The 27,791-nt window shown below is 49.4% G+C and overlaps 3 protein-coding genes across 6 annotated transcripts in view; 2 read left to right on the forward strand and 1 right to left on the reverse strand.

Annotated features, from left to right (window-relative positions):
* Nucleotides 1-5,437, forward strand: part of Gigyf2 (GRB10 interacting GYF protein 2) — a 187,674-nt gene extending 182,237 nt beyond the window's left edge. For all 3 annotated transcript variants that reach the window (XM_045147288.1, XM_045147289.1, XM_045147290.1), the window contains one exon: nt 3,627-5,437. In XM_045147288.1, coding sequence (XP_045003223.1) covers nt 3,627-3,694 — 68 coding nt within the window. In that variant the 3' untranslated portion in view covers nt 3,695-5,437. The remainder of the gene's footprint in view (nt 1-3,626) is intronic.
* A 12,444-nt stretch (nt 5,438-17,881) lies between these two features.
* Snorc (secondary ossification center associated regulator of chondrocyte maturation) lies at nt 17,882-23,002 on the forward strand. Its single transcript, XM_004662258.2, has 3 exons — nt 17,882-18,069; nt 22,531-22,713; nt 22,851-23,002. The coding sequence occupies exons 1-3, from the start codon at nt 17,997-17,999 to the stop codon at nt 22,958-22,960; spliced, it is 366 nt and encodes a 121-aa protein (XP_004662315.2). The 5' UTR covers nt 17,882-17,996; the 3' UTR covers nt 22,961-23,002.
* A 1,916-nt stretch (nt 23,003-24,918) lies between these two features.
* The window catches only part of Ngef (neuronal guanine nucleotide exchange factor), a 124,848-nt gene continuing 121,975 nt past the window's right edge, over nt 24,919-27,791 (reverse strand). For both annotated transcript variants that reach the window (XM_004662259.2, XM_004662260.2), the window contains 3 exons: nt 27,606-27,685; nt 26,821-26,925; nt 24,919-25,833 (listed from right to left, as the gene is read on the reverse strand). In XM_004662259.2, coding sequence (XP_004662316.2) covers nt 25,643-25,833; nt 26,821-26,925; nt 27,606-27,685 — 376 coding nt within the window. In that variant the 3' untranslated portion in view covers nt 24,919-25,642. The remainder of the gene's footprint in view (nt 25,834-26,820; nt 26,926-27,605; nt 27,686-27,791) is intronic.

A 27,791-nucleotide genomic window follows, 5' to 3' on the forward strand; every position in this document is an offset into this window, starting at 1 on the left:
TGCTTTCTAAGCTGCCCATTTCTTAAATTGATCCCTTAATCTCATAGGCAGTGGTGAAATAACATGGTTTGTCAATATGAAGTAAGCTGTTAAAACGAGTCTGTTGGCAAAGATGGTAGTTTGGAGTGTTGGGCTAGACCAGTAGACAGTTAGTTAGGAGGCTGTGGTATAGAAGACTGGTCAAGGTCCTGATGGCCTGCAATAGTATTTTCACAGTGGAAATGGTAAGTTAGGTGGACTTCAGGAATTCTGTCAGTTACTTTCTCATTGCTGAGACAAAATACCTGACCAGAAGCAATTCACGGAAGGAAAGGGTTTCTTTTATGCCTACAGCTTGATGTTCAGGGATTGATGGTATGTATACATAGGTCTCCTTGGCTTTTGGGAAGGACCCTCGTTTACTTTCAGAAGATTCCTGCCCTGAGAAAGCAGCATGAGGGGAACAAATCCTGACATTGAGGATTGTGTTTGAAATTAGAGATATGGTAGAATGTTTTTCTTCTTGTTGTCTTCAAAGTTAATGTCAAAGATGGATTGAAAAGTACAAAATTTTGAGCTGGGCGTGGTGGCCCACGCCTTTAATCCCAGCACTCGGGAGGCAAGGTAAGAGGATTGCCTTGAGTTCAAGGCCACCCTGAGACTACTGAGTAAATTCAAGGTCAGCCTGAAATACAGCAAGACCCTAACTTGAGAAATCAAAAAGAAAAAAGAAAGAAAAGTACAAAACTGTATCCTGACAGAATAGTTTTCCAACTGTGGGTTCTAGCCTAAGAAACTCTTGCAGTTTGTTTTTCTTTGGGACTTGAGAAGGTCACTCTGCAGATGAGGCCAGGCTGTTTGGATCAGCCCAGTGCAATATGGTCTTTTTGTCACAGACCTGAGAGAGAAGGGACTTAAAAATCCCCCTGTAAGGAAGCAGGAGATGGATAGATTATCTTAAAATTTAGTTTAAAGAATCCTTAAGTCACAAAAGGCAAGGAAAATAAGTATGTGAGGAGCACGAAAAGTTTCATTGCAGTTTTGAAGACTCACTTGGGCAAGCTTTTCACATCAGACCCTTTAATGAAAATTGTTTAACTAAACCTTCTGGAAATCTGATCATTTCAGAGTGGTATGGACATAGACTGTCTGATAATTTCATGCCTATACATTTCCATTTATTATTTGTCACTATATATATATGTATCTCCTGTAGTTTTACAGATTTACAAAACTTTATAAGTCACAAATTTCCCATTTACAAACTGGGAAAATAGATTCCAGTTTGATCTAAAAAGTATCCATTGAAAGAGCAGTGCTAGAGAACTTTACTTCTGAAACAAATCAGCAGAGGGAGCCCCAGCCTCATTTTGCTTTTCAATACTCTCTATTGTACTATGGCCCTACATTTTGGTAGAGATCCCAGGTTGTCAATGACAACCAGCAGCTAGCAGTTGGATATGATAAATATATGCATACAATGAAGTCTTCTGTCACATTTTCTTATAAAGACAGTCTCATCAGCCTAAAGAAGCAAGTAGCGTGTGGTCTGTAGAGCAAGCAGGATGGGCCAGCCCTTGTGTGCTGTGGCTTTCAGGGCCTCCTGGAGCTCTGCCTTCCTTCACTGGGAAGTGCATGCCTGACTGCTCCACTCAGCGAGGACTGTGTTGAAAACCTAGCCTAGAAACCAGCAATCAGCACATCATGGCATCCAAGTCAACCTTTTTTTTTTCTTCTGCCAGACTTCGTTCTTCTTGTCCTTATCTGATTAAAATTTGTTTATTTTAATTTATTTATTTTTGGTTTTTTGTGGTAGGGTCTCACACTAGTCCAGGCTGACCTGGAATTCACTCTGTCATCTCAGGGTGGCCTTGAACTCACGGCGATCCTCCTACCTCCTCTGCCTCCCGAGTGCTGGGATTAAAGGCATGCGCCACCATGGCCCGGCTAAAATTTGTTTATTTTAAAATGAATTTTGGGTGGTGGAGAGATGGCTTAATGGTTAAAGTACTTGCCTGCAAAGCCTAAAGTCCCAGGTTCAATTACCTAGAACCCATGTAAGCCAGATGCACAAGGTGGCACATGTGTCTGGAGGCTGTTTGCAGTGGCTAGAGGCCCTGGTGCACTCATTCTCCCCACACCCAGTAAATAAGTGTTTTTAAAATCATTGAAATTAATTTCCACCTCTGTTGTGCATAGCTCATTGCTTTCTTTCACATCTCATCTGCTCTCAAGTCGTGTGCAATCAAAGACAGCCCTGCTGCAGAGTAGAGTGCTAGCTCGTTTGGTAGACAGTTGTTCCTGGGGCCTGTGCTTCCCAGATTAAGCCACTTCTTCAAAAATATAAACACTGAGCCTTTCATTATTTCCAAGGGAAAAAGATGTTGTGGGTTGTGGTTGTACAGTTGATGGGTGGAACTCTATATGAGGTTTGGAGTCTTTGCCTCTCCCTGTGTTAGGCCTTGTTAGCTGTTTATGCCACAGTTACATTGGTTAGTAAATAGGCATACTTAGTTTTTCAAATTACAATATTTTTGAGTCTGTTAATTGAGCTGTCTTACTATGTTTAAGGCATTTTTGTTATTGGAGCATTTCAAAATGTGTATTTGTTTGAAAATTTGAACATTGAAGTACAAAAATGTGGGTACAAAAATCCCATCCAATACCAACAACTGTTTTTGGAATGGATAGCATTGCCTGTTTGCTGTTTGTTGTTGCTTGGCTGAAACAGCTCGGGTTTCGTCTGTGGTACAGGAACTAGAAGGCTATGTAGGAATTGCTACTCTAAACTGGTTCTGCTTATTATAATAAATTTTTTTGTTTTATTTTTATTTATTTATTTGAGAGTGACAGACAGAAAGAGGCAGATAGATAGAGAATGGGCACGCCAGGACCTCCAGCCACTGCAGATGAACTCCAGATGCCTGCGCCCCCTTGTGCATCTGGCTAACGTGGGTCCTGGGGAATCGAGCCTCGAACTGGGGTCCTTAGGCTTCACAGGCAAGCGCTTAACCGCTAAGCCATCTCTCCAGCCCTCTTTGAATTCTTAACTGTCTCTTCAACTTAGGCTTCATAGGTAAGTGCTTAGCCACTAAGCCATCTCTCCAGCCCTGCTTAAAATTTTGATCAGTTTTGACCGTGGATTTTATTTAAAAAGTGCATACAAATGGCCACTGGTATTAGGTCTTCCAATGCTAAGTAGTGTTGTGAGCACTTGTTAGTGGTGTTTTTTCATCCATCCATTCATTCATTCATTTAGAGGTAAACCTAACAGACTGGTCTTTTTTTTTAATTTTAATTTAATTTAATTTATTTGAGAGAGTGATAGAAAGAGGCAGTCAGAGGACAGAATGGGAGCATCAGGGCTTTCAGCCATTGTAAACCAACTCCAGATGCATGCGCCACCTTGTGCATCTGGCTTACGTGGGTCCTGGGAATTTGAACCTGGGTCCTTTAACTTTGCAGACAAATGCCTTAACCGCTAAGCCATCTCTCTTCCGGCCAGTGCTGCTTTTCCTAAGCCAGGTTCTGTTTAGGTTAATCTGGTATTGCAGAGAGTCCTGAGACTCACTCCAGCCCCTTGCTTAGAAGTTGAGCTTCTCTGATTGTCTGAATTTAGCCACTTAACACATTGTTTTTTCTTGTAGGGTTTTCAGTCAACGCGTCATCTGAGCGACTCAACATGGGTGAGATTGAGACTCTGGATGATTACTGAGTATCTGCCACTGTGCCGGTCTCCCCTCTCTTGCTGCTGACCATGGATTCTCTACCTTGGACACAACACGCACTCACCATTTGCTCTCTATTACTCTACAACAAACACAGAACCAGTCATCTCAGGCTTTTTCTTCTACTCTTTGCGTCCAAGATTCTTTAAACTGCTGTTGGTGGTGAGCATCTCAGGCTGTACATACATGGACCAGACCTTCTGTCGTGGGTGTGGCAGCTGGGATCGCTCCCCAGCAGGGCTGACATTGGCAGCACATGGCCACTCTGCCATGATTCCATCTACTGTCTCCCGAAAGGGTTTTGGGATCTGCCAATAGCAGCTTACTTTTTCTTGTTGCTTTCTTTTCCGTTTTTGTTGTTTTCGTCTTCTTTCCCCTTGCATATGGGCATGAGGTCTCACTGGTGCAGTCATGAAGAGAGGTAATGGTTAATAGATGTGGGTCAGCAGCAAAGTGCCCCTCTGCAGTGATTCCAGTGTTGCAGAGGCAGCCAGCATTCCATCTGGGGGCTGCATTGTCACTGCTAACTTTGGATTGCATCCGAGGCCTTTGTGGGCGGGGTGTAGGCTGGGCTGGGTTGGTGTTGGAGACCTCTTGCTTATTCTTTCTGAATGTCTTTTCAGAGAAAGGATTCATGTTGTTCATGTTTTCTTCATCTAGTGACTTCTTAGCAAGCTGACTTCTCCCCCGGCATACTCCAACCTTATTGGACAAAGGAAAACATAAGGCCTGGGAGAGAAACTTATTCTTAATTTTCCTTTCTTACAAAAACTGATTTTTTTTTTTCCCATAAACATTTTTACTTCAAAGGACTAGGACCAGTTTGTTTTGGGCCCTTCTGTGAAAATTTGTCTCGTTTAAGAGGCAGCTAGGATCATTACCATATGTATGAATTTGTATAATTATCATTTAGGGTAGGGATAAACTTTTGCTTCTGATAAAAACTCGGAATTTCATCTGGTTCCCTAGAGCATTGTATGCGTGTTGCGCTGTGGCCCCAAAAAGGTTTTGTTAAGATTCTGGGATGGCATGTTGAATGCCTTTTCTGAAAGAGAATATGTAAAACCTGACCATCTTTAAGACCTTCATCCATGGAAACCACTATGCAGGAAGATGCAGTGGGGTGGAGGGGAGGGGCAAGATGAAAGTGAGAAGCCTGCCCTGGCGTCTGGTTATGGCACCTCCTACCCTTTCATGTCAAGTAGAAATGTACTCAAGCTCTATTTATAAACAAGTACTCTTAACTGCCTCTACCAAATGCCCACAGAACATCACCTGGAATGGCCAGTTACACCTCCATGGGAGCTGTGGGCCGGCTGTCCCTGTACAAGAGGCACTGTGTTGGCAGCTCCTAGGAGAAGCACCTTTCCTTTCTGTCATCAGTGCCTGGAGAAGGCTGGAGTTGCTCTGAGAGCAGTTTGGTTTTTGGAGGATTATATTTGGTTTCTATTTTTATTATTTGGAATCACCAGTCTCCCTATCCCTTCTTGCCTCCCTCCCTCCTAAACATGTACAATAACTATACAGAGACTGCTACAAACTTGTATATAGTTTTTGGATCAAATAGCATGAGGAGATGGGAGACCATTCAGATTTGGGACTCCTCTCCTTTGCTTTGTAAATTCAAAAGTGGGGGGTGGGGAAGAGGGATAGTTAAAATGTTTACAAAACTTTAAGCTCACTCGGAACTTTTGCCAGTGTGGAGGAAAATAAAAAAGAACTTAAATAAAGTGTGGTTGTCTTCTCTGAGTGCTTCTCTTGTGCTCACCTCTGTTGTGGCTGTTTTGCACAAGCTTCTCCATCTCGGTGCCACAGAGTTCTAAGTATAGCAGGCACCCAAGATGTGGAGGCTGCCCTGGTGCATTCTATCAGTGCTGCTGAGACTGGCTGGATGTGTTGTGGTGAAGCAGTCAAGATAGACATTGGCAAGTGAGATCAGTGGGCCTTGGTGCCACAGACAACACCCCTCATTGCCTCAGCATGCTTCCCGAGCCTGCTTACCTCTTCCGGACTCTGCTGTTTGTTCTGGAAAAACAAACTGAATTTAAAGAGTTGGGAGTAAAGTGGACATATTAGGAAACCAAAGCCATTTTAGGCATGGAGCACTATATCTGCTTAAGCAGGAGCCTTTCTTCTAGCTGACCATTAATGGAAAAACTTCCCAGGAAGGTGTCTCTCAATTCTATTTTTCCTTTTTGCCCACTCTTCTACTTACAGCCACCACTCACTACCTATAAACTCCTTTACTCTTCTTCAGCAGTTTCTCTGGGATATGTGTTGGGTGGTGGGGGACAAGGGAGTTACAGGAATGAGACCCAGGGCCTGGTGCGCCGGTGCATGTTGAGCTTGAACTCTTACCGCAGGACTACACTTCTGGCTCCTTCCTGAGGTGGTGGGTTTTTCTTTTTTGTTGTTGTTGTTGTTTGTTTACAGGAAGTGTTTATTTCAGTTTACAGTTTGAGATACAATTCACTGTGGCAGCAGCTGCTCACACTCTACAGCTAGGAATTAAGTAATGAATGCTAGCACTCAGCCATCTCTCTTTAAACGTGTGTGTGTGTGTGTGTGTGTGTGTGTGTGTGTGTGTGTGTGTATGAGGGAAAGAGGCAGAGAGAGAATGGGCTTCCCGCCACTGCAGATGAATTCCAGATGCATGTGCCACCTTGTGCAGCTGACTTACTGATTCCTGTGCTTACTGGTTTTCACCTTCAAGCTCTGGTGACTCAAAGCTCTGCTCCCTTACAGGACTGGTATTTATTTGAGTGAGAGAGAGGGAGAAGGTGAGAATGGGTGTGCCAGGGCCTTCAGCCACTGTAAACAAACTCCAGACACATGTGCAAACTTGAGCATCTGGCTTATGTGGGTCCTGGGGAATTGAACCTACATCCTTTTGCTTCACGGGCAGTCGCTTTAACCGCTAAGTCATCTCTCCCACCCCTCTTTTTTTTTTTGTTTTTTTTTTTTTTTTTGTTTTTTTGAGGTAGGGTCTCACACTGGCTCAGGCTGACCTGGAATTCACTATGTAGTCTCAGGGTGGCCTCAAACTCATGGCAATCCTCCTACCTCTGCCTCCCATCTATATCCCATCATCTTTTCCTCCCACTTGAACAGAACCCTTCCTTCTCACCACTTTCCAGTGGCTACACTACTGAAGAGAATGACTCTCACTCTCCCTCATCCCTCACTTCTGTCCTATCTCTGGGCATTGGTTTTCTGGCCTATCAGATGGGAGCAGGTGTTAAACCAGGCGAGGAACTTGGAAGTGGGTAAATTTTAAAATACTTAATTTCTTTATTTGAGGGAGAGAGGCAGATAGAGAATGAGCATGCCATGGTCTCTAGCCTCTGCAAATGTGTGCATCTGGCTTATGTGGGTCATGGAGAGTTGAACTTAGGTCCTTTGGCTTTGCAGTCAAGTGTTTTAACTGCTAAGCCATCTCTCCAGCCCTGGAAATCAACTTTTTTTTCCTCCCCAAGTTAGGGTCTCATGCTGGTCCAGGCTGACCTGGAATTAACTGTGTACTCTCAGGGTGTCCTTGAACTCTTGGTGATCCTCCTACCTCTGCCTCCCGAGTGCTGGGATTAAAGGCGTGCGCCACCATGTCCAGCGAAATCAACTCTTAATAGAACTCTAGGACGTAGAATTCAAGTATGGATTTCAGTACCTTAGAGATTCAACATAACAGCCAAAGATGAGGGTGGGGGCCAATGGCAGGTGATCTCAGAGGTTCCCTTTGGCACTAACATCCTAGTCGGAGTGAGTCGTGTGAACAGCTAGGGAATGCTGGCACTGGAAGGAGACCTGAGTTGAAATGCAGGCGTGGTGGCCTTGTGTAGGGGACATACTGTTTTGTGGGCTTTCTGACTGTGGCTGCATACTTGGTCTTGGAACAGTCAGTGTCCCCTCATGAAATAGAAATCACTCGTGAGTGATTCAAAGAAATATTAAAAATGAAATAAAACTTGTGTGAGTTGGTTGGGATAAAGTGGATGAGGGTGAATATACTGAGAGAAGAGCTCCCAGGAAGCCGTTAGTCTCCACCTGGCAGTCACCACGCGCTTTCCCGGGCACCCTTGACTCCAGCTCGTGTCCATGTGCTCCTGCACATCAGTGTCCTAAAGTCCAACTTGTTTTATGTGTAGCACACGGAGGAAAGGAGAAATTGGCTCACACCGCAAATACAAGTGTGTATGTGGGAAGGAAGAGGGCTCTTGCAGTCCACCCTGCCTGCTCTGGTCGTGAGGCTGCGGTGATGTTCGCTGACCTCTTCTCTGCTCATCCCTGCCAGCCACCCCACTGTGGAGTGACCCACGCCTCCATTCCTGAGATGCCCACTTCATGTGAGGAGGCTGTCGCCTTCGGTTCCTTTTAACGACAAGCGTTTGTATGGCAGTCTAGTGTTCCTCCCTGATACAACTAGCTTCAATGTGACCTACGGGCTGCACTTAGCAGCTAAGGCACTTGCCTACAAAGCCTTAAGGACCCATGTAAGCCAGATGAATAAGGTGGCGCATGCATCTGGAGTTTGTAGTGTCTGTAGGCCCTGGTGTGCCCTTTCTCTCATCTGCCCTTTCCTCTCTCTCAAATAAGTAAAATATTTTTTTTAAGTCATTGACTTTCTGCTCTCTTTTATTTAGCATACTTTCTCTCCTTTGGAGTAGTTTAAAACAAATCCCAATTATTATGTCATAAATATTTAATATACATGGTAAGAGAAGGCACCTTAACTATAATGCCTTATCACATTGACATGTTTACCTCCAGACCATACATGATTTTGTCAGCTCATCTCAAAAGTATTGCTTTACAAAATGTGAACTAAAGGCAAAATGATAGTCATTGAATTTGTTCTATATGTTTGAAGTCTCTTTTAGTCTTAAGTTTCTTCACACCCACAAAGTTGAAAAACCATCTATTCACAAAACACCCTGTATTCAAGAGTTGACACTTGTGTCCTTCTGATGTCTGTTTCTTCTGTGTTAGTTTCATTTATTTTCTGTTGGTCCAGGCTCATCCCTGCCCCGTCACCCACAGGGAGACTATTAGCACAGCAGCCTTCCTGCTGAATCACATCTCTGGCCTTCCCACTTTCATATGGGTCAGAATGACAGCTCAGTTCTGTCGCTGTGCAGGCTGAGTTCACTGCGCTTTCATGGGCTCTCACTGGTGATCATGTCCTATGTCTAGTTTTAGTTACTGAAAAAAATAGTGATTTGGGGAGGGGTACTGTTTAGTCGAAAGTCACTTCAGATTTAGAGAGCAGCAGTGATAACGGTCCAGAGGACCTCTGAACTACCTTCCCTCAAAAAAAAAAGTATTCAAAAGAATGATAGTGTGGGGGGACAGAAGACAGCTGCATATGAATGATTTGTGTGCAAAAGCTAGTATCACATTGTAGCCAATTGTGTGCGTGCATGCCTGTGTGTGAAGCTCTCCTTTACAGAGGAATAACTAAGACATGTAATAGGGATGTTGGCAATATAATAAGCTCAATGGTGTGAAAACTAGTGACCAAAATGTTGAGTTACTCTGGGTATTTACAGAACCGTCTATTAAGATGAGACACTGCTCCTTTACAAGGGAGAATACCCAGTACACACCATCTTGAACAAATAGGTAGTGGCTGAAACCCCCATCATATGTCCCTTCATCTGCAGCACCGAGGACACACCATCTTTGTAAGGAGCCTCCCCCCCCCTCCAAAGTGGCAGTTGCTGTCAGGCCGTGCAGAAGTACCAGGTACAAGTGGGCATGCTACAGAAGGCCCTGCCCTGCACCTCTTATGCCCAGCAGTGTTCAGAACATGCCAAGGAATTAACTGCTCCACAGTGAAGGGCTCTTGAGACCTGACACTTCTGTCCGTCCCACATGGGTGGATGACAGCCTAACACTTTTTGTTTTTCCTTAGGAAAGACATTAGCGGGACAACTGGTGAAATGGAAACAAAGCCTGAATCACACAATCGTACTCAACCTTACTTTTGGTTCTAGTACTTTGGTTATATCTGAGAATGCTCCTGTTTCAAGGAAATACCAGGAGTGTTTAGAGGAAAACGTTAGATATACAACCTACTTTCAAGTGGTTCATTGAAAATCTTAAGTGTAGCCACTGAGAGAGGATGGGGTTAATTCTTTTTTTCTGTGTGTCCAATTGACCAATACCTTGCACGTGCTAAGCCTCTGCTGTGCCACACAGTAATATCCCCAGCACCTTAAAATTCTTATATCTAGAATTTTCTGTGCTCGGTAAGTAAAGGCTATGGATGAAGGAAGCTTGTGCCAAGTCTTGCTGCCTTTTGATGGGTTCTCTGCTACCCAATATAGCCCCCGGACAACTCCCTTCCTACTTCAGATCATTGGGATTCTCCCATGAATTCTCACTTTGGCAGATATAGTAGCATTTTAGGATTCACGTGAAGACAGAGACAGTATCTAACGAGCCCTGAAAACAATGAATGTCTCTCTCTGGGCTGGAGAGATGGCTTAGTGGTTGGGGCAGTAGGCTGTGAAATCTAAGGATTCATGTTTGACTTCTCCAGATCACACATTAGCTAGACGCACACAGGTGAGGCAAGTGCAAGGTCACACATGCTCACTAGATGGCACAAACATCTGGAGTTCAATTACAGTGGCTGGGGCCCTGGGGTACCAGTTCTCTCTCTGCCTCTCTCTAAAATTTAAAAAAAAAAAAAAAAAAAAAAAAGGTAAATTAGCCAGGCATGGTGGTGCACACCTTTAATCCCAGCACTTGGGAGGTAGAAGGATCGCCATGAGTTCAAGGCCATCATGAGACTACATAGTGAATTCTAGGTTAGCCTGAGCTAGAGTGAGACCCTACCTCAAAAAGCCAATAAAATATAACGAGTTTGCTTCACTGTCTTTTTTTTTTTTTTTTTTTCCCGTTTTCTTTTTGTTTTTTCGAGGCAGGTTCTCACTCCAACCCAGATTGACCTGGAACTCACTGTAGCTCCAGGCTGGTTTTGAACTCATGGTGATCCTCCTACCTCAGTGTCCCAAGTGCTGGGATTAAAGGCATGGGCCACCACGCCTGGCTTCATTGTTATTTTGATCATAATCACCACGATAAATGGAAATATCTACGTGGTTCTTTAAACCTTATCTTCAGGGCTGGTGAGATGGCTCAGTGGTTAAAGGCATTTGCTTATAAAGCCTTGATTGCCTGGGTTCAATTCCTCAGTACCCACGTAAAGCCAGATGCACAACATGGGACATGTTTCTGGAGTTCATTTGCAGCAGAAGGTGGTCCTGGCATGCCCGTTCTGTCTCTCTCAGATAAATAGAAAAAAATTAAATCAATCTTAAATTGAGTGTGGTTGTTCATGACCCCAATCCCAGCACTTGGGAGGCTGAGGCAAGAGGATTGCCGTCAGTTTGAGGCCAGCCTGGGTTACACAGTGAAAACCTGTTTCAAAATATGCAAACAGCACCATCTCCATTACCTTTAACAGGCATGCCACACTCTGTCTCTATGGCATCCATATATTACCAACATCTTTCCATGGGCAGGGAGGTGTTTGCTACATTCATGTTCAGCAAGCCAATTCAGAAACAGATCTCTGGGATCTGTTTTCTGCGACTATTCCAGGTGTCAAGTACTGCCTTGATAGAGCCTGACTAGGAAACAGACCAGTGTAGATATCTCAAGCAGAGAAGACTTAGGTACAGGTTTGTGATGATGCTTAAGGTAGATCTCTGGGGTAGGGCCTCCAGGTGGGTAGCCTACTTCCTCTTCCTGTCCTGTGTCTGCTTCCTGATGTGAGCAACCAGTTCCCACCAACACAGAGCTCTCCACCACCATGCCTTCCCCTCATGGTGGACTATATCCCTCTCAAACCGTGAGCCAGAATCAAACCTCTCCTCCCTTAGATGGGTTCTTTCATGTGCTTTTATCACAGCAATCAGAAAAGTAACAAATATACTAAGAATCCTGGTGCCACAGATACCTGAACGGGTTTTCATAGCCTGACGTTGGTGGCTGCACTACCTGACCTTTTGTCACTGATATCATGTACAAGACGCTGACAAGAAATCAAAGGCAGTCACTTTGCCCATCCCTATCCCACCAGTGCCTTCCACTGGCAGATCTCAACAGGAAAGTCAGCTGACAATTGTGTCAGGAATGTGGTGAGGCCCACACGGCAGAGCACCAAAGGAGAGGCTGCGGGCCGAGAGATAGCAAGCAGAGAGCTGAATGAACAGCCAGGAAAATTCTGTGTTAATCTGGTCCAGAAGTCCTAACTACTGGATTCATAAACTGAGTTCTTGCTGTGGGCTAGGCATGGTGCTGGATTCTGGGAGGTGTTGGGAACCAAACCAGCCCCTAATGTCTTGGGGCTTACAGGAAAAGAAAAATGCAGTACACATTTCATCAAAGATACTGTCACATATGTCAGAGGATTTTTATCTGGAAGGCACACAATATCCTAAAAATAAATTTAAGAGGATAGGCTATCCTAATAGGTGTATAAGCAAAAACATCCAGTATCTTGTGGTTAGTATGGAAAGGAACTCAGTCTTCGAGTCATGGAAAGGCTAATGAAGGCATCAGTACAAACTCCCAGGGGTCTAGAAGTGAAAAGGCTGGCAATACCAAGTGTCAGTGAGGACATGGAGAGACTAACACCTAAGAGTGCCCACAGTCTCATGTGTTGGAGGCTTGGTCCCCATCTGGTGTGCCATTAGATGTGAAAGGATCATGAAGGTGTTGATGTCATCAATGGGTTAACCCACCAATGAGTTCACAGCCAAATGAAGAGGGACCGAGTTGGAAGAAGGTCTTGGGAAAGGGGATGCCTTTGAAGGGTATGTCTTGTCCCCAGACCCTTCTCCCTTTCTCTCTCCCCCTCTGAGTGAGCTCCCTGACCACACACTGTCTCTACTCTGGTAGCCTACCCCTCCACAGGCTCATGACAATGGGCCACACTGATCAGGACTAAAACCATGAGCCAAAATAAACTTTTACTCCTTTTAAAATATTTTTTCAGGTATTTTCTCAGGATGAAGAAAAGATGATTATCACATACACACACACACACACACACACACACACACACACACACGTTTCTTCCTGAAAATCAGCCAGAGAAAGGAATAAAAAAATTTCGTAGAAACATAAGTACTAAGAATAAATGAAAAGCGATGTGCTAGATGGATGGGGGCTGACTGATGGAGTTGAAACCTAGGGCTGGAGAGATGGCTTAGCAATTAAGGTGCCTGCCTGTGAAGCCTAAGGATCCAGGTTTGACTCTCCAGATCCACATTAGCCAATGTACAAAGGTGAGGCAAACATAAGGTAGCACATGCCCACTAGGTGGCGTAAGCGTCTGGTGTTCAATATCAGTGGCTGAGGCCCTGATGCACCAATTTTCTCTCTCCCCCTCCTTCTCTCTCTCTGAAATAAAAAAAAAAAAAAGAGACCTAAAGAAAACCGGGTAGACACCTGAGGTGGTTTGAGTGTAAAAATGTCACCCATAATCTCGTGTTTGTGATTCAGCCTCATACTTAATCCCCAACTAGCTGGAGGCTTTGGGAGGTAGAGCCTTTCGGGAGGAGGCATGTCATGGGGGTCAGGCCTTGGGGTGTTACAGCCCAGCCCCACTAGCAGTTCTTTTTTTAAAAATTTTTATTTATTTGAGAGTGACAGACAGAGAGAGAAAGAGGCAGATAGAGACAGAGGATGGGTGGGCCAGGGCTTCCAGCCACTGCAAACGAACTCCAGACACGTGCGCCTCCTTGTGCCTCTGGCTAAGGTGGGTCCTGGGGAATTGAGCCTCGAACCGGGGTCCTTAGGCTTCACAGGCAAGCATTTAACCACTAAGCCATCTCTCCAGCCCCCACTTGCAGTTCTTAATGTGCTTCCTCGTGCTACTTTCTCCCTGCTGCTGTGCAGATCTGAGGCCCAGCTCTCTATTCCTGCTGTGCTTCCTCGTCAAGACTGTAAGCAGGAAATGAACCCTTCCTTCCCTAAGCTGTTTCTGATTGGGAGTTTTGTCCCAGCTATGAGGAGGTAATGCATCTAATAACTAAATGAGTGTAGGAATTACTTTCTGGGAGAGGGGGCAGTGTGTGCCAAGGCACCGAGGCAGGATTCAGTTTAGTATGGTGGAGGAACCTAGTCAGGGCCAGTAGACTGGAATAGGCAGCGGGGCTTGGTTGATGAGCAGCCAAAGGGAAAGCCCTTAATTTGGCTTTTTTTTCTTTTTCATTCATTAGGCAAATATTTATTTAAAAGGTCATTCTTTTTTCTCTCTCCTTTCTTTATTTTTTAAGGTAGGTTTTTATTATTTATTTATTTGAGAGAGAGAAAGAGGGAAAGAGAGAGAGAGAGAGAGAGAATAGGTACGCCAGGGCCTCCAGTCACTGCAAACAAACTCCAGACACATGCGCTCCCTTGTGCAGCTGGCTAACGTGGGTCCTGGAGAATTGAACTGGGATCCTCTGGCTTTGCAGGGAAATGACTTAACCGCTAAGCCATCTCTCCAATCTTTTAAAAAATATTTTTAATGTTTATTATTATTATTATTTTGGTTTTTTGAGGTAGGGTCTCACTCTAGCCCAGGCTGACCTGTAATTCACTATGGAGTCTCAGAGTGGCCTTGAACTCATGGCAATCCTCCTACCTCTGCCTCCCAACTACTGGGATTAAAGGCATGCGCCACCACGCCCGGCTAATGTTTATTATTATTATTAACAAGATGTTTCATATGGAAACATCATGTGTTGGTACCCTCTTTACCCTTGTCTCTGCCCCCATTCTGTTGGGGATGCTCCTCAGTAGGGTTTCAGGTATTCTCCATGGGGTTATGGTTTATGCATTATAGATTCAGTAGTCAGTTATTTTTTGGGGGGAGGGAGAGAATACGTCTGAGCATGATGTCTCCACCTGTGGCTCTTACAATCTTTCTGTCCCCTAAAAAGTTCATTCTTATTTGTTATGAAAAATTTAACAGCGAGACTAGTGGAAGACACAAATAATTTTTTGACAGTAATTAAAATAGCAAACATTGAGGGTACTTAATAGGTTGGTAATGTATATATGTAACTACAATGATTGAGATGGGGAGGTAATTTGATGGAGAATGGAATTTCAAAGGGGAAAGTGCGGGGGGGAGGGTATTACCATGGGATATTTTTTATAATCATGGAAAATGTTAATAAAAATTGTGAAAAAAATGAAATAAAAAATAAAAATATGAAAAAAAAAACTAAAATAGCAAACATAGGGCAGGAGAGATGGCTTAGCAGTTAAGGCATTTGCCTGCAAAGCCAAAGGACCCAGGTTCAATTCTCTAGGACCCACATTAGCCAGATGCACAAGGGGTGCATGCATCTGGAGTTCATTTGCAGTGGCTGGAGGCCCTGGCATGCCCATTCTCTCTCTCTCTCTCTCTGTCAAATAAATAAATAAATAAAAATTAAAAAATAAAATAGCAAATATAAAGAGGTGCTTATAGTACTTATCCCAACTCACTGATGGAGGCTTATAGAAAAATAATCAATGCACATTCTTCCAGTTTCTTGCTTTTACAAATAAAGCTGATATTTGTGTATGTGAGAGAGAGAAGAGAGATTTGACTGTTCACTACTTTGACAAAATATCAATACACTTAAAAAGAGTAAATGTTTATTTTGAAATTTCACTTTGTGGTCACTTGGGCCCTTGCTTTTGGCTGTGCACTGATACAGGACACGGGGGTGTCTGGTGTGTAAGTACTCCACTCCTCGCAAGTTTGGCTTTTTGTTCTAAGAGTGGGAAACTGTGAAGAGCAAGAAGTATCGGGACTTCCGGGGCGCTTGGAAATGGGGACCGAGGGAAACGTCTTCAGTGAATTGTGTGGTGGGCACCCCTGGGAGGTAGGGTTCTTCCACAAGCAGCGTTGGGAGTCCGTGGAGACCTGGTGCTTGCTTGTAACAAGTAGAGGTGCAGGGACTGTTGGTGAGGCAGTGGGTTGGACTCTGGGTCAGGCCTGGACTGAAAGTGATGATGATGACATCAACAGGAGACTCTGAGTCTCAGGACATCAGGAAGGACTGTAAGAGCAAGAGAGAAAATGTGCATTGAGGGACATGGACGTCTCTAGAAAGAGCCCAGGAAACTGCCTCAGAGTTAAAGGTGCTTCTTTTAGTTTCTTTTTCCTTTTCCTTTTTTTCTTTCTTTTGCTCTTTTTCCTTCCTTCCTTCCTTCCTTCCTTCCTTCCTTCCTTCCTTCCTTCCTTCCTTCCTTCCTTCTTTCTTTCTTTCTTTCTTTCTTTCTTTCTTTCTTTTTAGCAGAGAATGGGCCTGCCAGGGCCTGTAGCCATTGAAAATGAACTCCAGATGCATGCACCACTGTAGCAGACAGATTCAGGTTCACTGAGATGAACTTTCCGACCAGGAACAGTTATGGAGGAAGGGATTTATTGAAGCTTACAGATCCAGGGGAAGTTCCATAATGGCAGAAGAAGCTGGCCTGCCTTCACAGGCCCAAGCAGACAAAGAGAGTACAAGCCTAAAGGTCAAAAGCCAGAGCACACTTCAGGAACTCCAGCTAGGCACACTTTGCATATCTTTAGATTGAAATCGGAAATCCACCACCACACCTTAAGATCACCCAGTGACACTGCCTCCAACCAGGTAGCCAGCAGATGCAAACTACAAACAATAAAGAACTGAATATATTGGGGGCCATCTATTCAAACCACCACAGCCACCTTGTGCATCTGGCTTACATGGGTACTAGGGAATTGAACGTGGATCTTTAGGCTTTGCAGGCAAGTGCCTTAACTGCTAAATCATCTCTCCAGCCCTCCTGCTGCTACTGCTTCTTTTTCTTCTTTTGTAAATATTTATTTGCATGGAGAGAGAATGGATTACTGCAAACAAACTCTAGATGCATGTGCCACTTAGCACATCTGGCTTTACATCTGTATAGGGGACTAGAACCTGGGCTGGCAGGCTTTGCAAGCAGCACTCTGAATAGCTGAGCCATATTCCCAGCACTAGAAGTGCTTCTTTTTCAAATATATTTTATTTGTTTATTTGAGATAGAAAAAAAAATCAAATAAAGAGAATGGGCACGCTAGGGCTTCTAGCCACTGCAAATGAACTCCAGATGCATGCACCACCTTGTGCATCTGGCTTTCCGTGGGTGCTGGGGAATCAAACCTGAGTCTTTAGGCTTTGCAGCCAAGCACCTTAACAGCTAACCCATCTCCCCAGCCCCCAGAAATGCTTCTTCTCTTAATATTTTATTTTTTATTTATATGTTAGAGAGAGAGGGGGGGGGAGAATGGGCATGCCAGGGCCTTTAGCCTCTGCCAACTCCAGACGCATGAGCCACCATGTACATCTGGCTTTTGTGGGTTCTGGTGAATTGAACCTGGGTCCGTAGGCTTCACAGGCAGGCACCTTTACCACTAAGCAATCTCACTAGTTTCATAAGTGCTTTTTTTTTTTAAATAAATTTTTATTTACTTATTTGAGAGAGCGAGAGAGAATGAGAATGGGCGTGTCAGGGCCTCCAGCCACTGCAAACAAACTCCCGATGCATGCGCCACTCTGTGGCTTACATGGGTCCTGGGCAATTGAACTTGGGTCCTTTGGCTTTGCAGGCAAATGCCTGAATCTCTAAGCTATCTCTCCCGCCCCTCAGAAGTGCTTCTTAACGTGCTGCACTGCATGTCTGCTCTTGGCTGGGCAGGGAGGACCCTGGTGGAAGGAAGGCCCAGTTCCTGCTGACTGTTTGGGTTATGATGTCCATGCACAAACTCATCCAGGAGCTCTGGACATGGTGGCTTAAGGCATCTGTGTCTTTCTAGGTCTCTGGGCAATTCTTCTGCATGAGGAAGTTTGGAAACTTGTCATTTTCAGTAGCCTAGGAATATACGTGAGGTGTGTGTGTGTGTGAAAGAGACAGAAGAGAAAGAGGAGGGAGAAAAAGAGAAAGAAAGAGTGGAAAAGAGAAATGGAGAGAGAAGAAAGAGTTGAAAAGAAACAGGAGAGAGAGAGAGAAGTGAAAAAAAGCAAGTACCTCTGTCCCTCTCCAAGGGCGGGGCTGCTCCTGAATTCAGGACAGCTAGTCTGTTCTGAGCTTTTGCTCTCTCTGTGTGTGTGTGTGTGTGTGTGTGTGTGTGCATGTGTGTGCAGGCGCGTGTGGGGGGCGGGCACGGTGTCCCAGGAGGACAGAGTTTGCATTGATGAAAACCCTCCCCAGCTCTTTGAAGCCTCTTTCCCACTGCCTGAGCCCAGCGACCTAGTCCTCTTCGTCCCGCACCCGTCACTCGCTGCCAGGATGGCGTCCTGTCTGGCCCTGCGCATGGCGCTGCTGCTGGTCTCGGGGGTCCTGGCTCCTGCGGTGCTCACAGGTAAGAGGCACAGGCTCTGCTGCCACCAGCTTCCCAGGGCCAAGGACACATCAGGGCCAGATTGTCCAGTGCCCCGGGGGAAGCTCCTCACAGGAGGAGGAATGGCCAGCTGGGGTGATCCTGGGGGAGACAATGATGCATCAGGGACCTGTAGCAGATGGGACAGTAGCTTCTGAAGTAGGAGGACACTCTTAGAAACAGGGGTGGTTTACTCAGATCTGGGGGTACTTTAGCACAAGACTATCTGGAAAGCGTCCAGATTTGGGAGGCGGGAGGGTACCCCAGGCACAAGGCAGACTGCCAAGCGGGGAGCCAGAGACCCTGTGTCCTGGTAGAAGAGCACAGAGGTTCATTAACTGCTTTCAGACTGCAAACCTTTCCCTGACAGTTTAAGTGGCCACCATGGGGAGACTGGTTAGAAAGGACACTGGTCCTAAAGTCCTCTGCAGAACAGTGAGGGTGTGCACGGTGGCCCATATGGCTGCGGTGTGATGAGAGGGTGGCCCCAGTGGGCTCCTGAGACACTGCATGGCCAGGCTGTCCCTGGTTGGCTTTGGAGCCTGGGAGAAAGACATGGACGAGAGCAGCGGGTTTTTGCTCTCGGAAGAAAGTGACCTTGCCTCTGTGTCTCCACAGTGTCTCAAGACCTTGTAACCTGGACTCTGGGTGGGTGGGGGGTGCTCTGGATTTATAAAGGGATCACGTGGCTTCTGTTGTGAGAGTGAGGCTTGGGAACCCTGGGCCACACCCCAGGAGACTCGAGTGGGGATAGCAGCCTGAGGAAGCAGCTGGGAGCCTGCCTATGCCCCTGCCTGGCTGTCACTTCTCTCCTAATCTTGTCCTTACCTGTTAGGAGGTAACCCTCGCCACTGAGCCTCCCTCACAGAAATGGACGGGCCTTCCCAGTCCAGATATGCAGAACTGTTGGGATGCGTGGCCAGGTGCTTAGTTTCAACGCTCAGTGTCGGGGCACGGCATGAGTGGTATCCCCACCTCAGCTGAGCCCAGGAGTAGAGGGTCTTAGGCAGACCTGCCCCCACCCTCAGGCTGAGTAATGTCCACCCAGCCTCTGGGGCAGAGGAATAGTGTCTACTGAGTGAACTCAGTGAGGCCACTGCACAATGGGCCCTGGGGTCTGGGTCTCCTGTCCAGGATCCAGCCCAGGCCTCCGGCCAGCTCCCTCTCAGGCTTTGCACCCCCAATGTGGGTGAGTGGGCTTTCCACCCCCACGGGACCTCGCCCAGTGACACCTTCCTCTTTCTGCTGTGGGCTCTTCCCAAGAGCAGCCAGGTCCACAGGCAGGCCCGAACATGCTAACTCTATCCTTCTTGGGGGAGTATAGCTGTTCTGCGGGGGTGGGAGGGGGGGGGCTCTTGGAACTAGCCCTGGACCAGCAGCCGAGCAGGCATGTGCAAGGTCCACAGGCCGTCTCTCTCCTGGGCTGGAGTCCTGAAGCAGGCAGGAGGGGTCGGTGCACCCCTGGAGCGGAGGCCCAGGCTGGCCTGCCACCTTCCCCGCCTCAGCTGGTGGCCACAGCCACTGAGGTGGGGGAGCAGACCAGGTTGAACGGGCGGGAGGCCAGGGTGGGGATGAAAAGGCCCTTCATGGCTACACAAAGACAGTCTGTGAGCCTGGGCGCCCGGCCTCAGGGCCTGTGGTCAGACCAACCGTTGAACAAACTTATTTACTAAAAGGCAGGCTGGTGTGGGGTGGTGAGGCTGGGGTCAGCCTGAGGTGTCCAGGCTTGCGACAGTGCCACCAAGCCCCTCAGTCAGAATGAGAGGTCGCACTACCATTGCGGCCAAGGTGGAGACCACCTTCTTTCTCTGGGGTCTTCTGCCACCTCGCATGCCCTGCGCGCACTCCCTCCACACCCTGCCCCCGAGACCCTCCTTCCCTCATCTTCACCCTTATTCTGCTGGCAAACTGGCCCTGGCGTTTTGAGGACTTGAAGAAGGATGAATTGTCGGAAAAGAGCGCATACAGTAGAAAACATGGTAACACCTGGGCCAGCTCAAGGCGGCCGTCCCTTCCTGGTGGCTTGGGATGAGTTCAGCCCAAGGCCAGGTGGCAGGCACCACCTAGGTTGTCTAGGGCTTACACCCAGAAGCCCAGGACAACTGCCCTGGACAGATGCCCAGCCTTGGAGGTGAGCTTTGGCCAGCAGCGGTAAGACAGAGAGGAGCCAGCTTGCCTGCCTGTCTTGGGTGTGTGGCCAGTAAGCAGGCGACCGACAGCCAGCTCATGTCTCAGGGCAGACAGGCTTTCTGGAAAGCCCAGGCCTCAGGCCAGCCAAGTGGTGGGTATGCTCAGGGCTTTTCTCAGCCCTGGGAGCCCAAGGTCAGCCTGCCTGGGGTCTCTCATCCACTCTTTGAGGCTGCAGACCCTTGCCCTCCATGAGCGGGTCTCTTCCCCTTCCTCAGAAGTGTGTTCTCCGTGGTTAGAGGCTAGCCCAACTTGGGAAAAGGGAGCCTTCCTCCAGGCCCAAGTAGATGCCAATGGCCTTCTGGGGCCTCTCTGCCATGAATCTTCTCTATAAAGGGGTCTGGCTTGGGAAAGGCCTGAGGAGTAAGACAGTGGCTCCTGCCTGCATGGTGAGCCCCAGGAATGACCCAGGTTTAGGAGAGTCTGCAGAGGTAGGGCCTATTGAGCCAGGAATCTGATGAAAAATGTTTATGGCGAAAAGGTTTAAACTTTACAGAAAAGATGTGTGAGTGTTCTACTGACTTGCAGTCACGGACTCTTAGCCGTGTGCAGACTCATTGCAAAGTAGCGGACATCACTTGCCCTGAGTTCTTCTGCTTGGGCTCAGGGATCCTCTTCCCCAACCAGAGTTGGTGTCAAACCAGGACAAGAATACTAACACAGTACCAGGGGACGGCCCAATCCACAGCTCACCCACCGGTCAAACATCTTTGGTGGTGGGCCTGGCCCCTCTTCTGTCCAGAGACACCCCTTCCTTTGCCGTTTAGAAACAAACCTTCACTGTTTCTTTGCCTTTTTTGACCTTGGCGTGTTTGCAGCGCTCAGTTATTTTGAGGCTGACCTGAGTCTGAGTTTGGCCGGGTATCTTGTTTGCTTCAGGTGGGCACTGCCTGCGAGAACACCCCACAAGTCCCTTCTGTCTGCTTTAAGTATCCTTGTTGGAGCTAATGGGCATGGCCTGTGCCTGGGGGTGGGAATGATACCCAAGGATGGAGAGATTTCAGCTTAAAAGGGCCCCTGGGACCTCTGGGCCGTGGCTTGGCTGGTGTAAGAGAAGAACTGCAGCTTCCTGGGAAGTTTCTCAAGAAACCCAGCCTTTACCATGACTGCCTCAGCTTAACCTGAGCCCCCTCCCCTTCTTCTCTCTTGCTAGGGACAAAATGGTCCCCAGGTCACAAGCAACTGGAGTGAATGAGATAGAACCTGCTGAGCCCATCTGGGGGACCTGCCTGAGGGCTGAGTGTCCCTGAGTCAGTGCCTTCCAGCTGAGGTCAGGGACTGGCAGGCCCTGACTTGTGGAAGCCAAGATGAAGGCTGGTCAGGCTGAGGGGAAGAACCTGGGGCTCACCACCCATCTTGGCCTTGAACTTCAAGTACCATCCATCAAGTATAGCACTCTCTGGGCAGGATGGTCAGACCGAGGGTGGCTGGGCTTTAAGGTGGGTCTCACAGGCCAAGCTCCCTGCGGTGAGTGGGCGTAAGGCTGGGGGCGTTCATCCTGGGAGTCCTATCTTCTTTGTGTTCTCCGGGGTTCCTGGGTCCTCACACCATGCTGATTCCCAGTCCCAGAAGCAGAGGGTTCTGGCTGAAAAGACTGCCCAGTGACCTATGTGCTTGGGCCATTGCGGAGGATGACAGCTTCTGTTAGCTGGTCATGCTTCCCTCCCTTCCTACTTCCCTTTCTTTTTAAAAAAGATGTTATTTTTATTTATTTGTGGGGGGGGGGAGAGAGAAAGGGCGTGTCAGGGTAACCAGCTATTGCAAGTGAACTCCATATGCATGTGCCCCCTTGTGCATCTGGCTTACGTGGGTCCTGGGGAATTGAACCTGGGTCCTCTGGCTTTGCAGGCAAGTGCCTTAACCACTAAGCCATCTCTCCAGCCCCCACCTCCCCTTCTTGTAGGCTTCTGTTCTGACCTGTGGCTGCTAGAACTGTCCTGTGGGGTCCTTGCTTCCCAACGTCTGCCCTGTGGGATGGAGGGACCCACACAAGTGCCCTCAGAGCCCTTGGTTCAGAGGACAGGGGACAAGCTGCTAGCCAAGGTCTCTTCTGTCCTTACATAGGGCAGCCGCGCTGCAGTGGGGTCCTGGGACACACAAGGGTGGCCTCCCCTTGCGGAATGGGTGCGCTGGTGCAGTGCTGAGTCTGAGTCCCACGCAAGGCACCCCTCCGTTGACCTCAGTGAAGAAGGGGGTGGGGGAGACGTCCTTATCGCCAGGCCGTCCAGGCCCCACAGCCCGTGTTTGGCCTTGCAGCAGACGGTCCTCAGGAGCCTGATCCCACCCTGTGGAACGAGCCCATCGAGCTGCCGTCTGGGGAAGGCCCCGTGGAGAGCACCAGTGTCGGCCAGGAACCCGAGGCCACCGGGCCACCTGTCCCCACATCCGCGCCGGGCCTGGAGGACAGCACCGCGCAGGAGCGGCTGGAGCCCGGCGGCGGTAAGGGCCTGGGGCGGGGGTGGGGGTGGGTGGCCCCGGGGCGACGACGGGGCGGGAGGGAAGAGAGGGGAGGGGAGGCGCTTGAAGGCGGCCTGCGGTGCAGACCCCGCGGGTGACCGCGTCCTCGTCTTCCGCAGGCTCGCTGGGGCCCGGCGCCATCGCCGCCATCGTCATCGCCGCCCTGCTGGCCACCTGCGTGGTGCTGGCGCTGGTGGTCGTCGCCCTGAGAAAGTTCTCCGCCTCCTGAAGCCAATAAAGTAGCCGCGCCCGCCTGCCCGCGGCCACCGGACTGCGCCCCCCGTGTGTCCGCGCGTGTGGGCGAGCGCGCGTGGGGTGTGCCAGCGTGGGCGAGCACGCGTGCGGGTGTGCTAGTGAAACTGCACTTGAGGGACTGCCTGTGCGGGTGTGCCAGTGAGAACGAGCAGGGGTAGAGTGTGTTTGCGAGAGTGCCAACGTGACCGGCGTGCGGGTGTCAGTGGGAGGGGCATGAGAGCACGCTTGTGGCAGTGGCGGTGTGAGCTAGCGCCGGAGAAGGGCTGGGGTGTGTGTCTGCTGATGTGGGTGAGGGCTCCAGGCGTGCACCGTGTGCCCCCTCCGGGGTATGGCTGGGTGCGATGTGCGGGCGTGCCGGGCCCGCAGCTTGTGTGTGCATCTGCACGGAGCTCCTGGCCTCTCGTTCTTTGGGCTGCAAAGGTGGAAGTTGGGGGAAGGAGGTCCTGCGACCTGGCCAGTACTGGTCCTTTCTGTTCCTTCAGATCCCCAGGGCGACAGTGGAGGATTGATGTGGGTGGGGGGCACCCAGCCAGAGGCTAGATCATTTTGGGGGGGATGGTGACTCAAGCAGGATGGACCCTGTTTTCTTTCAGAGCCCCAGATCCTCAGAGTGCCCCAGGATATCCCAGGGGGACCACTTTACTACAGGGAGCCCCAGGGTGGAACAAGTGGATGAATTCTGTCACCTGTCCCCTCAGTACCCTCATTCCCAGGCCTGGCAGAGGTTGAGCTGCATTTGGGACTTGGCAGAGACACTGGAGCTGGCAACCAAACCACCTCTCACACCTATCTTGCTTTTGTGGGACCCATGTTCCCCCCAACACTTCACCATTCTCCTGCACAGGCCAATTTCTCAGAGCACTTCAGGGGTGCCCTCTCCCACACATCTGAGGCTGGCCCCACCCAACTCCTGCTAACCACGCCTCACTCCAGCGGTCTCCTCAAGATGCCGTGGGTTAAAAGTTCTTGCTTACAAAGGAGCGTTGGGAAACTGACCACTTTCCATGCAACTGTTTATCTTCTCTCACTTTACTTAGCTCAAGTCCTCACTGGCACACGTGACCAGCTCCAAGCTTTAGAAAACCTGGACCAAGGCCACTTTCAGTTCTTATCCCTCCTCCAAGGCTCAGAAACTCCCACACTCCTGGGTCCCCTCCCCCCACATGTGCTCCCGCTGGGACTGTCCCTCTCTCTCTGTAGCTGACCCACAGTGGTGCAGGTGACATATCCTTCCAGGAGTGCTCCGCTGAGGACTGTGAGGAGATGCTACAAAGCTGTGGCTGCCACTCATGGTTTGTTCTGGGCAGGGCATAGTGGCACATGTCTGGAGTCCCAGTATTAGGAGGCTGAGGCAGGCTTGTGAGCAGAAGGCCGACATAGGTTACTTAGTGAATGAGACCCTCTCTCAAGAAACAAAACAAAACAAAACAAAGCAAAACAAAACAAAACAAAACAAAACAAGGGCTGTTCTGATGGGGTCCAGAGTGGGTTATGATGGGCACAAGATGGCCTTGACAATCCACAATCCTCTGAGACAGAACTGGGGGTGAAGAGGACGGGCAGTGCAGGCCTGGGTTGAGAATGGCAGCTCGTGGGTAATGGGCTGCCATTGAAGGCACAAAGGAATGTTTAAGGCCAGTGTGTGGGCCAAGCAGGAAGTCCCTGCCCCAGGTCTGGTGTCAGATACCCGGAGGGGCCACTGTCCACTAACACCTCACACCATTGTGGCCTAACTGCATTCTCACAGTGCAGCAGAGGCACTTCCAACTCCCTCGGTCCTTTCTTGAGTCCTTCAACAAAGCCAAGCCCTCTTCCATTTGGAGGCTTGATGGTGCCTGCGTTCTCCTCTGGAAGCCTCCACAGTCTTTCCTTGGAAACAGACCTTCCCCTTAGCCCCCAAAATTGGGGTCATAAAGAATAAGCCTTCACCTCTTTATTTTATACATATGCTTCTTTTTAATGCAGCCAAAAATGATATTTGCTTTTCTCAGAACCATGACCGTACAGGATGCAGTGACCAATTCATTCCGCAAAACACCTGGGCTCCCTCAAGGGCCAGGAGACACAAATGACATTCTCTAGCCCTTTGAGGAGCCAGAGGTGACGTGAGCCCTCAGCCAGGCTCTGGAAGGCCTGCCACAGGCAGCGCCTGGCCGTGCGGTGCAGTAGAGGCTGGCAGAGGCATGGGCAAGGGTGGCGGAGGCAGGTGCTCTGTCCAGCGAGTTGTCAAGCTCCCAGCAAGGGCAGCCCGTCCCGGGCCTGGCAGGCTGTTGCCTGGCTTCCGAGGTGGGGAAGGATACGTGCAATGCAGGGGATCCCAATAGTGGGCGCCACCTGCCTACCTCTTGCCAGAGGCCCTGCGTCTGAGTTTCTTCCAGTCGCTGGAAGGCTCTCAGGGCATGCCTGTCCCCCTCCGGCTCTGGGATGCAGAAGAGGCGGTATAATACTGCGGAAAGGTTTCTCCTCCCTTCTCCAGCGGGAAAGTAAATTTCGAGAAGAATCAAGATAAGAGAGCCTTCACAAGGCAGGCGGGGACAGGCTAGGCAGGAACCCTTCCTGTTGCCTGGGAAGGCACTGGGTGACCCTTCCCAGGGCCCTCTGTGTCCGCCTGTTCCTCCTGTCCTGCCCCTCCTCCAGGCTGGCACCAAGCTGTGGGTCATTGCCGATTTCTGCTGCCCAGCTTCCTGCGGTCCTTATTCTGGCTGCGCTGAGGGTCCTCCATCTTGTGCACTCGGAAACACTCCTTGAGGTTCTGGGAGCGGATCTTGGGGTTCAGGATCTCCTCCGTCATGGAGCTGGGGAACCAGCCTCTTTCCTGATCGTGCAGGCGCTCACCAAAGATCCACCCTGTGAAGGAGGCAGCAGTTGGGGTCATCGGCAGCAGTGGGAGCGGAGGCAGGGCTCCCCTCTGTGGGGAGCAAGCTAGTTGAGCCGTACTTGGGGGTCCATCTTGGTTTTCCCAAAAGGAAGTGGCTCTCCACACCCCTGTCCACACTCAGATTGCACCCTCAGCACATGAGCTGGACAGCCACGTGGCCAGAGCTCAGGACCATGCTGTAGGCTCTCCCAGGTCTGTATTTGCTCAGGGCTTTTGTTGTTGAACCCTACCTACTAGACTACCCAGCACTAGGCCAGGGTACCCCAAAGGCCAAGGGTCCAGAGGGGTAGGTCCGACAGATTCTCCCAGGGTCTTATTCTCCAGAGGGCTGGCTGAGGGTGGCCCCCATAAACTGGTGACATTTCTTCCCTATTCTCTGTTTCTCCTTTTAGAGACTGAGGGTCCAGTTACTTCAGATTGTGACCAGGAACAATTAATGTATAAAATAATTAATAATAAATATAATAAAATAAATTTATTTTACATAAAATAAAAAGTGAATAATAAATTAATGTACAAAGGTTCTAAATCGGAAAGGGGACTGGTGCTAAATTCAGCAGGGGCTGGAAGTGAACCCCCTTTGGCTGAAATGCCATCTGCAGGGGAGGCAGGATGAGGAGCACCTCTTGGCCTACAGGGCTCTGAGCCTGGTGGTCACGGGTGTCCCCACAAGCCTGCAGCCAAACAGGCCGAGGTCAGGGTCAGTGTCTGGAAGAAAAGGAGATTCTGCTCATCTGGGCCTGTACTAGGCTTAAGGCGAAAGGCCCCCCCAGAGCTCCGAAGGAAGCCGAGGTCTGGTAAAGTCCAAGGGAAGATGGGCCCGGCTGTCCTGGGAAACACCAACGCCCTCAGGTGCTGGGCTCCATGTGACCCCCCTCCCTCTGGGCCCTCTGCTCCTGTACCGGGGCTGAGGCCCCTCCTCTCCTCAGCAGGGCACAGTTCCCTGAGGTCCTCACCGTCCTCCGTCTTCTCCAGGATGTTCAGGATGTCGGCCAGTTCCAGCGTCAGCTCATCCGGCTGCTGGGCCACGTACGGGTGCACACACTGGACCTGAGGGCAGTCTGCGGGGAGGTGGGGTGGGGGAGAAGGGGGACAGCGCACGTCTTGATCTCAGGTCTCCATCACGGGTCCCGTCCTGCCCCACACCCAGGCCAGCCGTGGACAGTGATCACTGGTGGTGTCAGGGACAGTGCCCCAGGGACGCTGCGGGTAGCTGAGCTCCATTTAAAACGACTGGAGAACGAGGCAGCAGCCAGCAAGGCTTCCTCTTCGGGGAGGGGCTTGCTTCCCAAGGAGGCCTTGCGACACTGACAGGGACTGGGAGGAAAGGGAGGACGGTTTCCCAGCTGCTGGGTGACTCTCAGCCTAGACCTTAGAAGGAGGCTTTTGCGCCCATGAGCGCATGGTTCTGTGAATACGCTGGGCTCGGGACAGACAGGCAGCCAGGGAAGCGGCTTTGGCATGGCCGGAGCACGTGTGCCCCTTTGGGTCTAATGATGTTTCTAGACAACTGACAACCTCGAGACAACACTGGCGTTTGGGCCCAGTGTCCTGTGGGTGCTACATGATACCTGGCCCTTAAGATCCAGGGTCAAAGCTGGGGCAGGCAGTATCCACTGGGCAGGGGCTGGCTCCCATAGGCCCGTGGTCTCAGAGGCGCCACCACGCAGGCAACAGAGGACTCCTAAAGCCGAGGCCCAGCGAGCCTTGGCTGCAGCGGCCACAGGAGCTCCTGACTTACCCAGCAGCCGAGATGTGAATGAAACGAATTTGGTTCTCCTGTTCGGGGCCAGTGAGGTCATCCAGCGCTTCATCTCACTCCTGCATGAGGAAGAGGACCATGCCCTAACCGCCGAGTGCCAGCAAAGCCCACCCCCATGAGGTGGCTGTCCCATGGCCCAGGCTAGTGGCATCCCAGGCCTGGCCA

This window comes from Jaculus jaculus, chromosome 4 (assembly GCF_020740685.1).
Source record: "Jaculus jaculus isolate mJacJac1 chromosome 4, mJacJac1.mat.Y.cur, whole genome shotgun sequence".
In the NCBI taxonomy this organism is placed as follows: Eukaryota; Metazoa; Chordata; class Mammalia; order Rodentia; family Dipodidae; genus Jaculus; species Jaculus jaculus.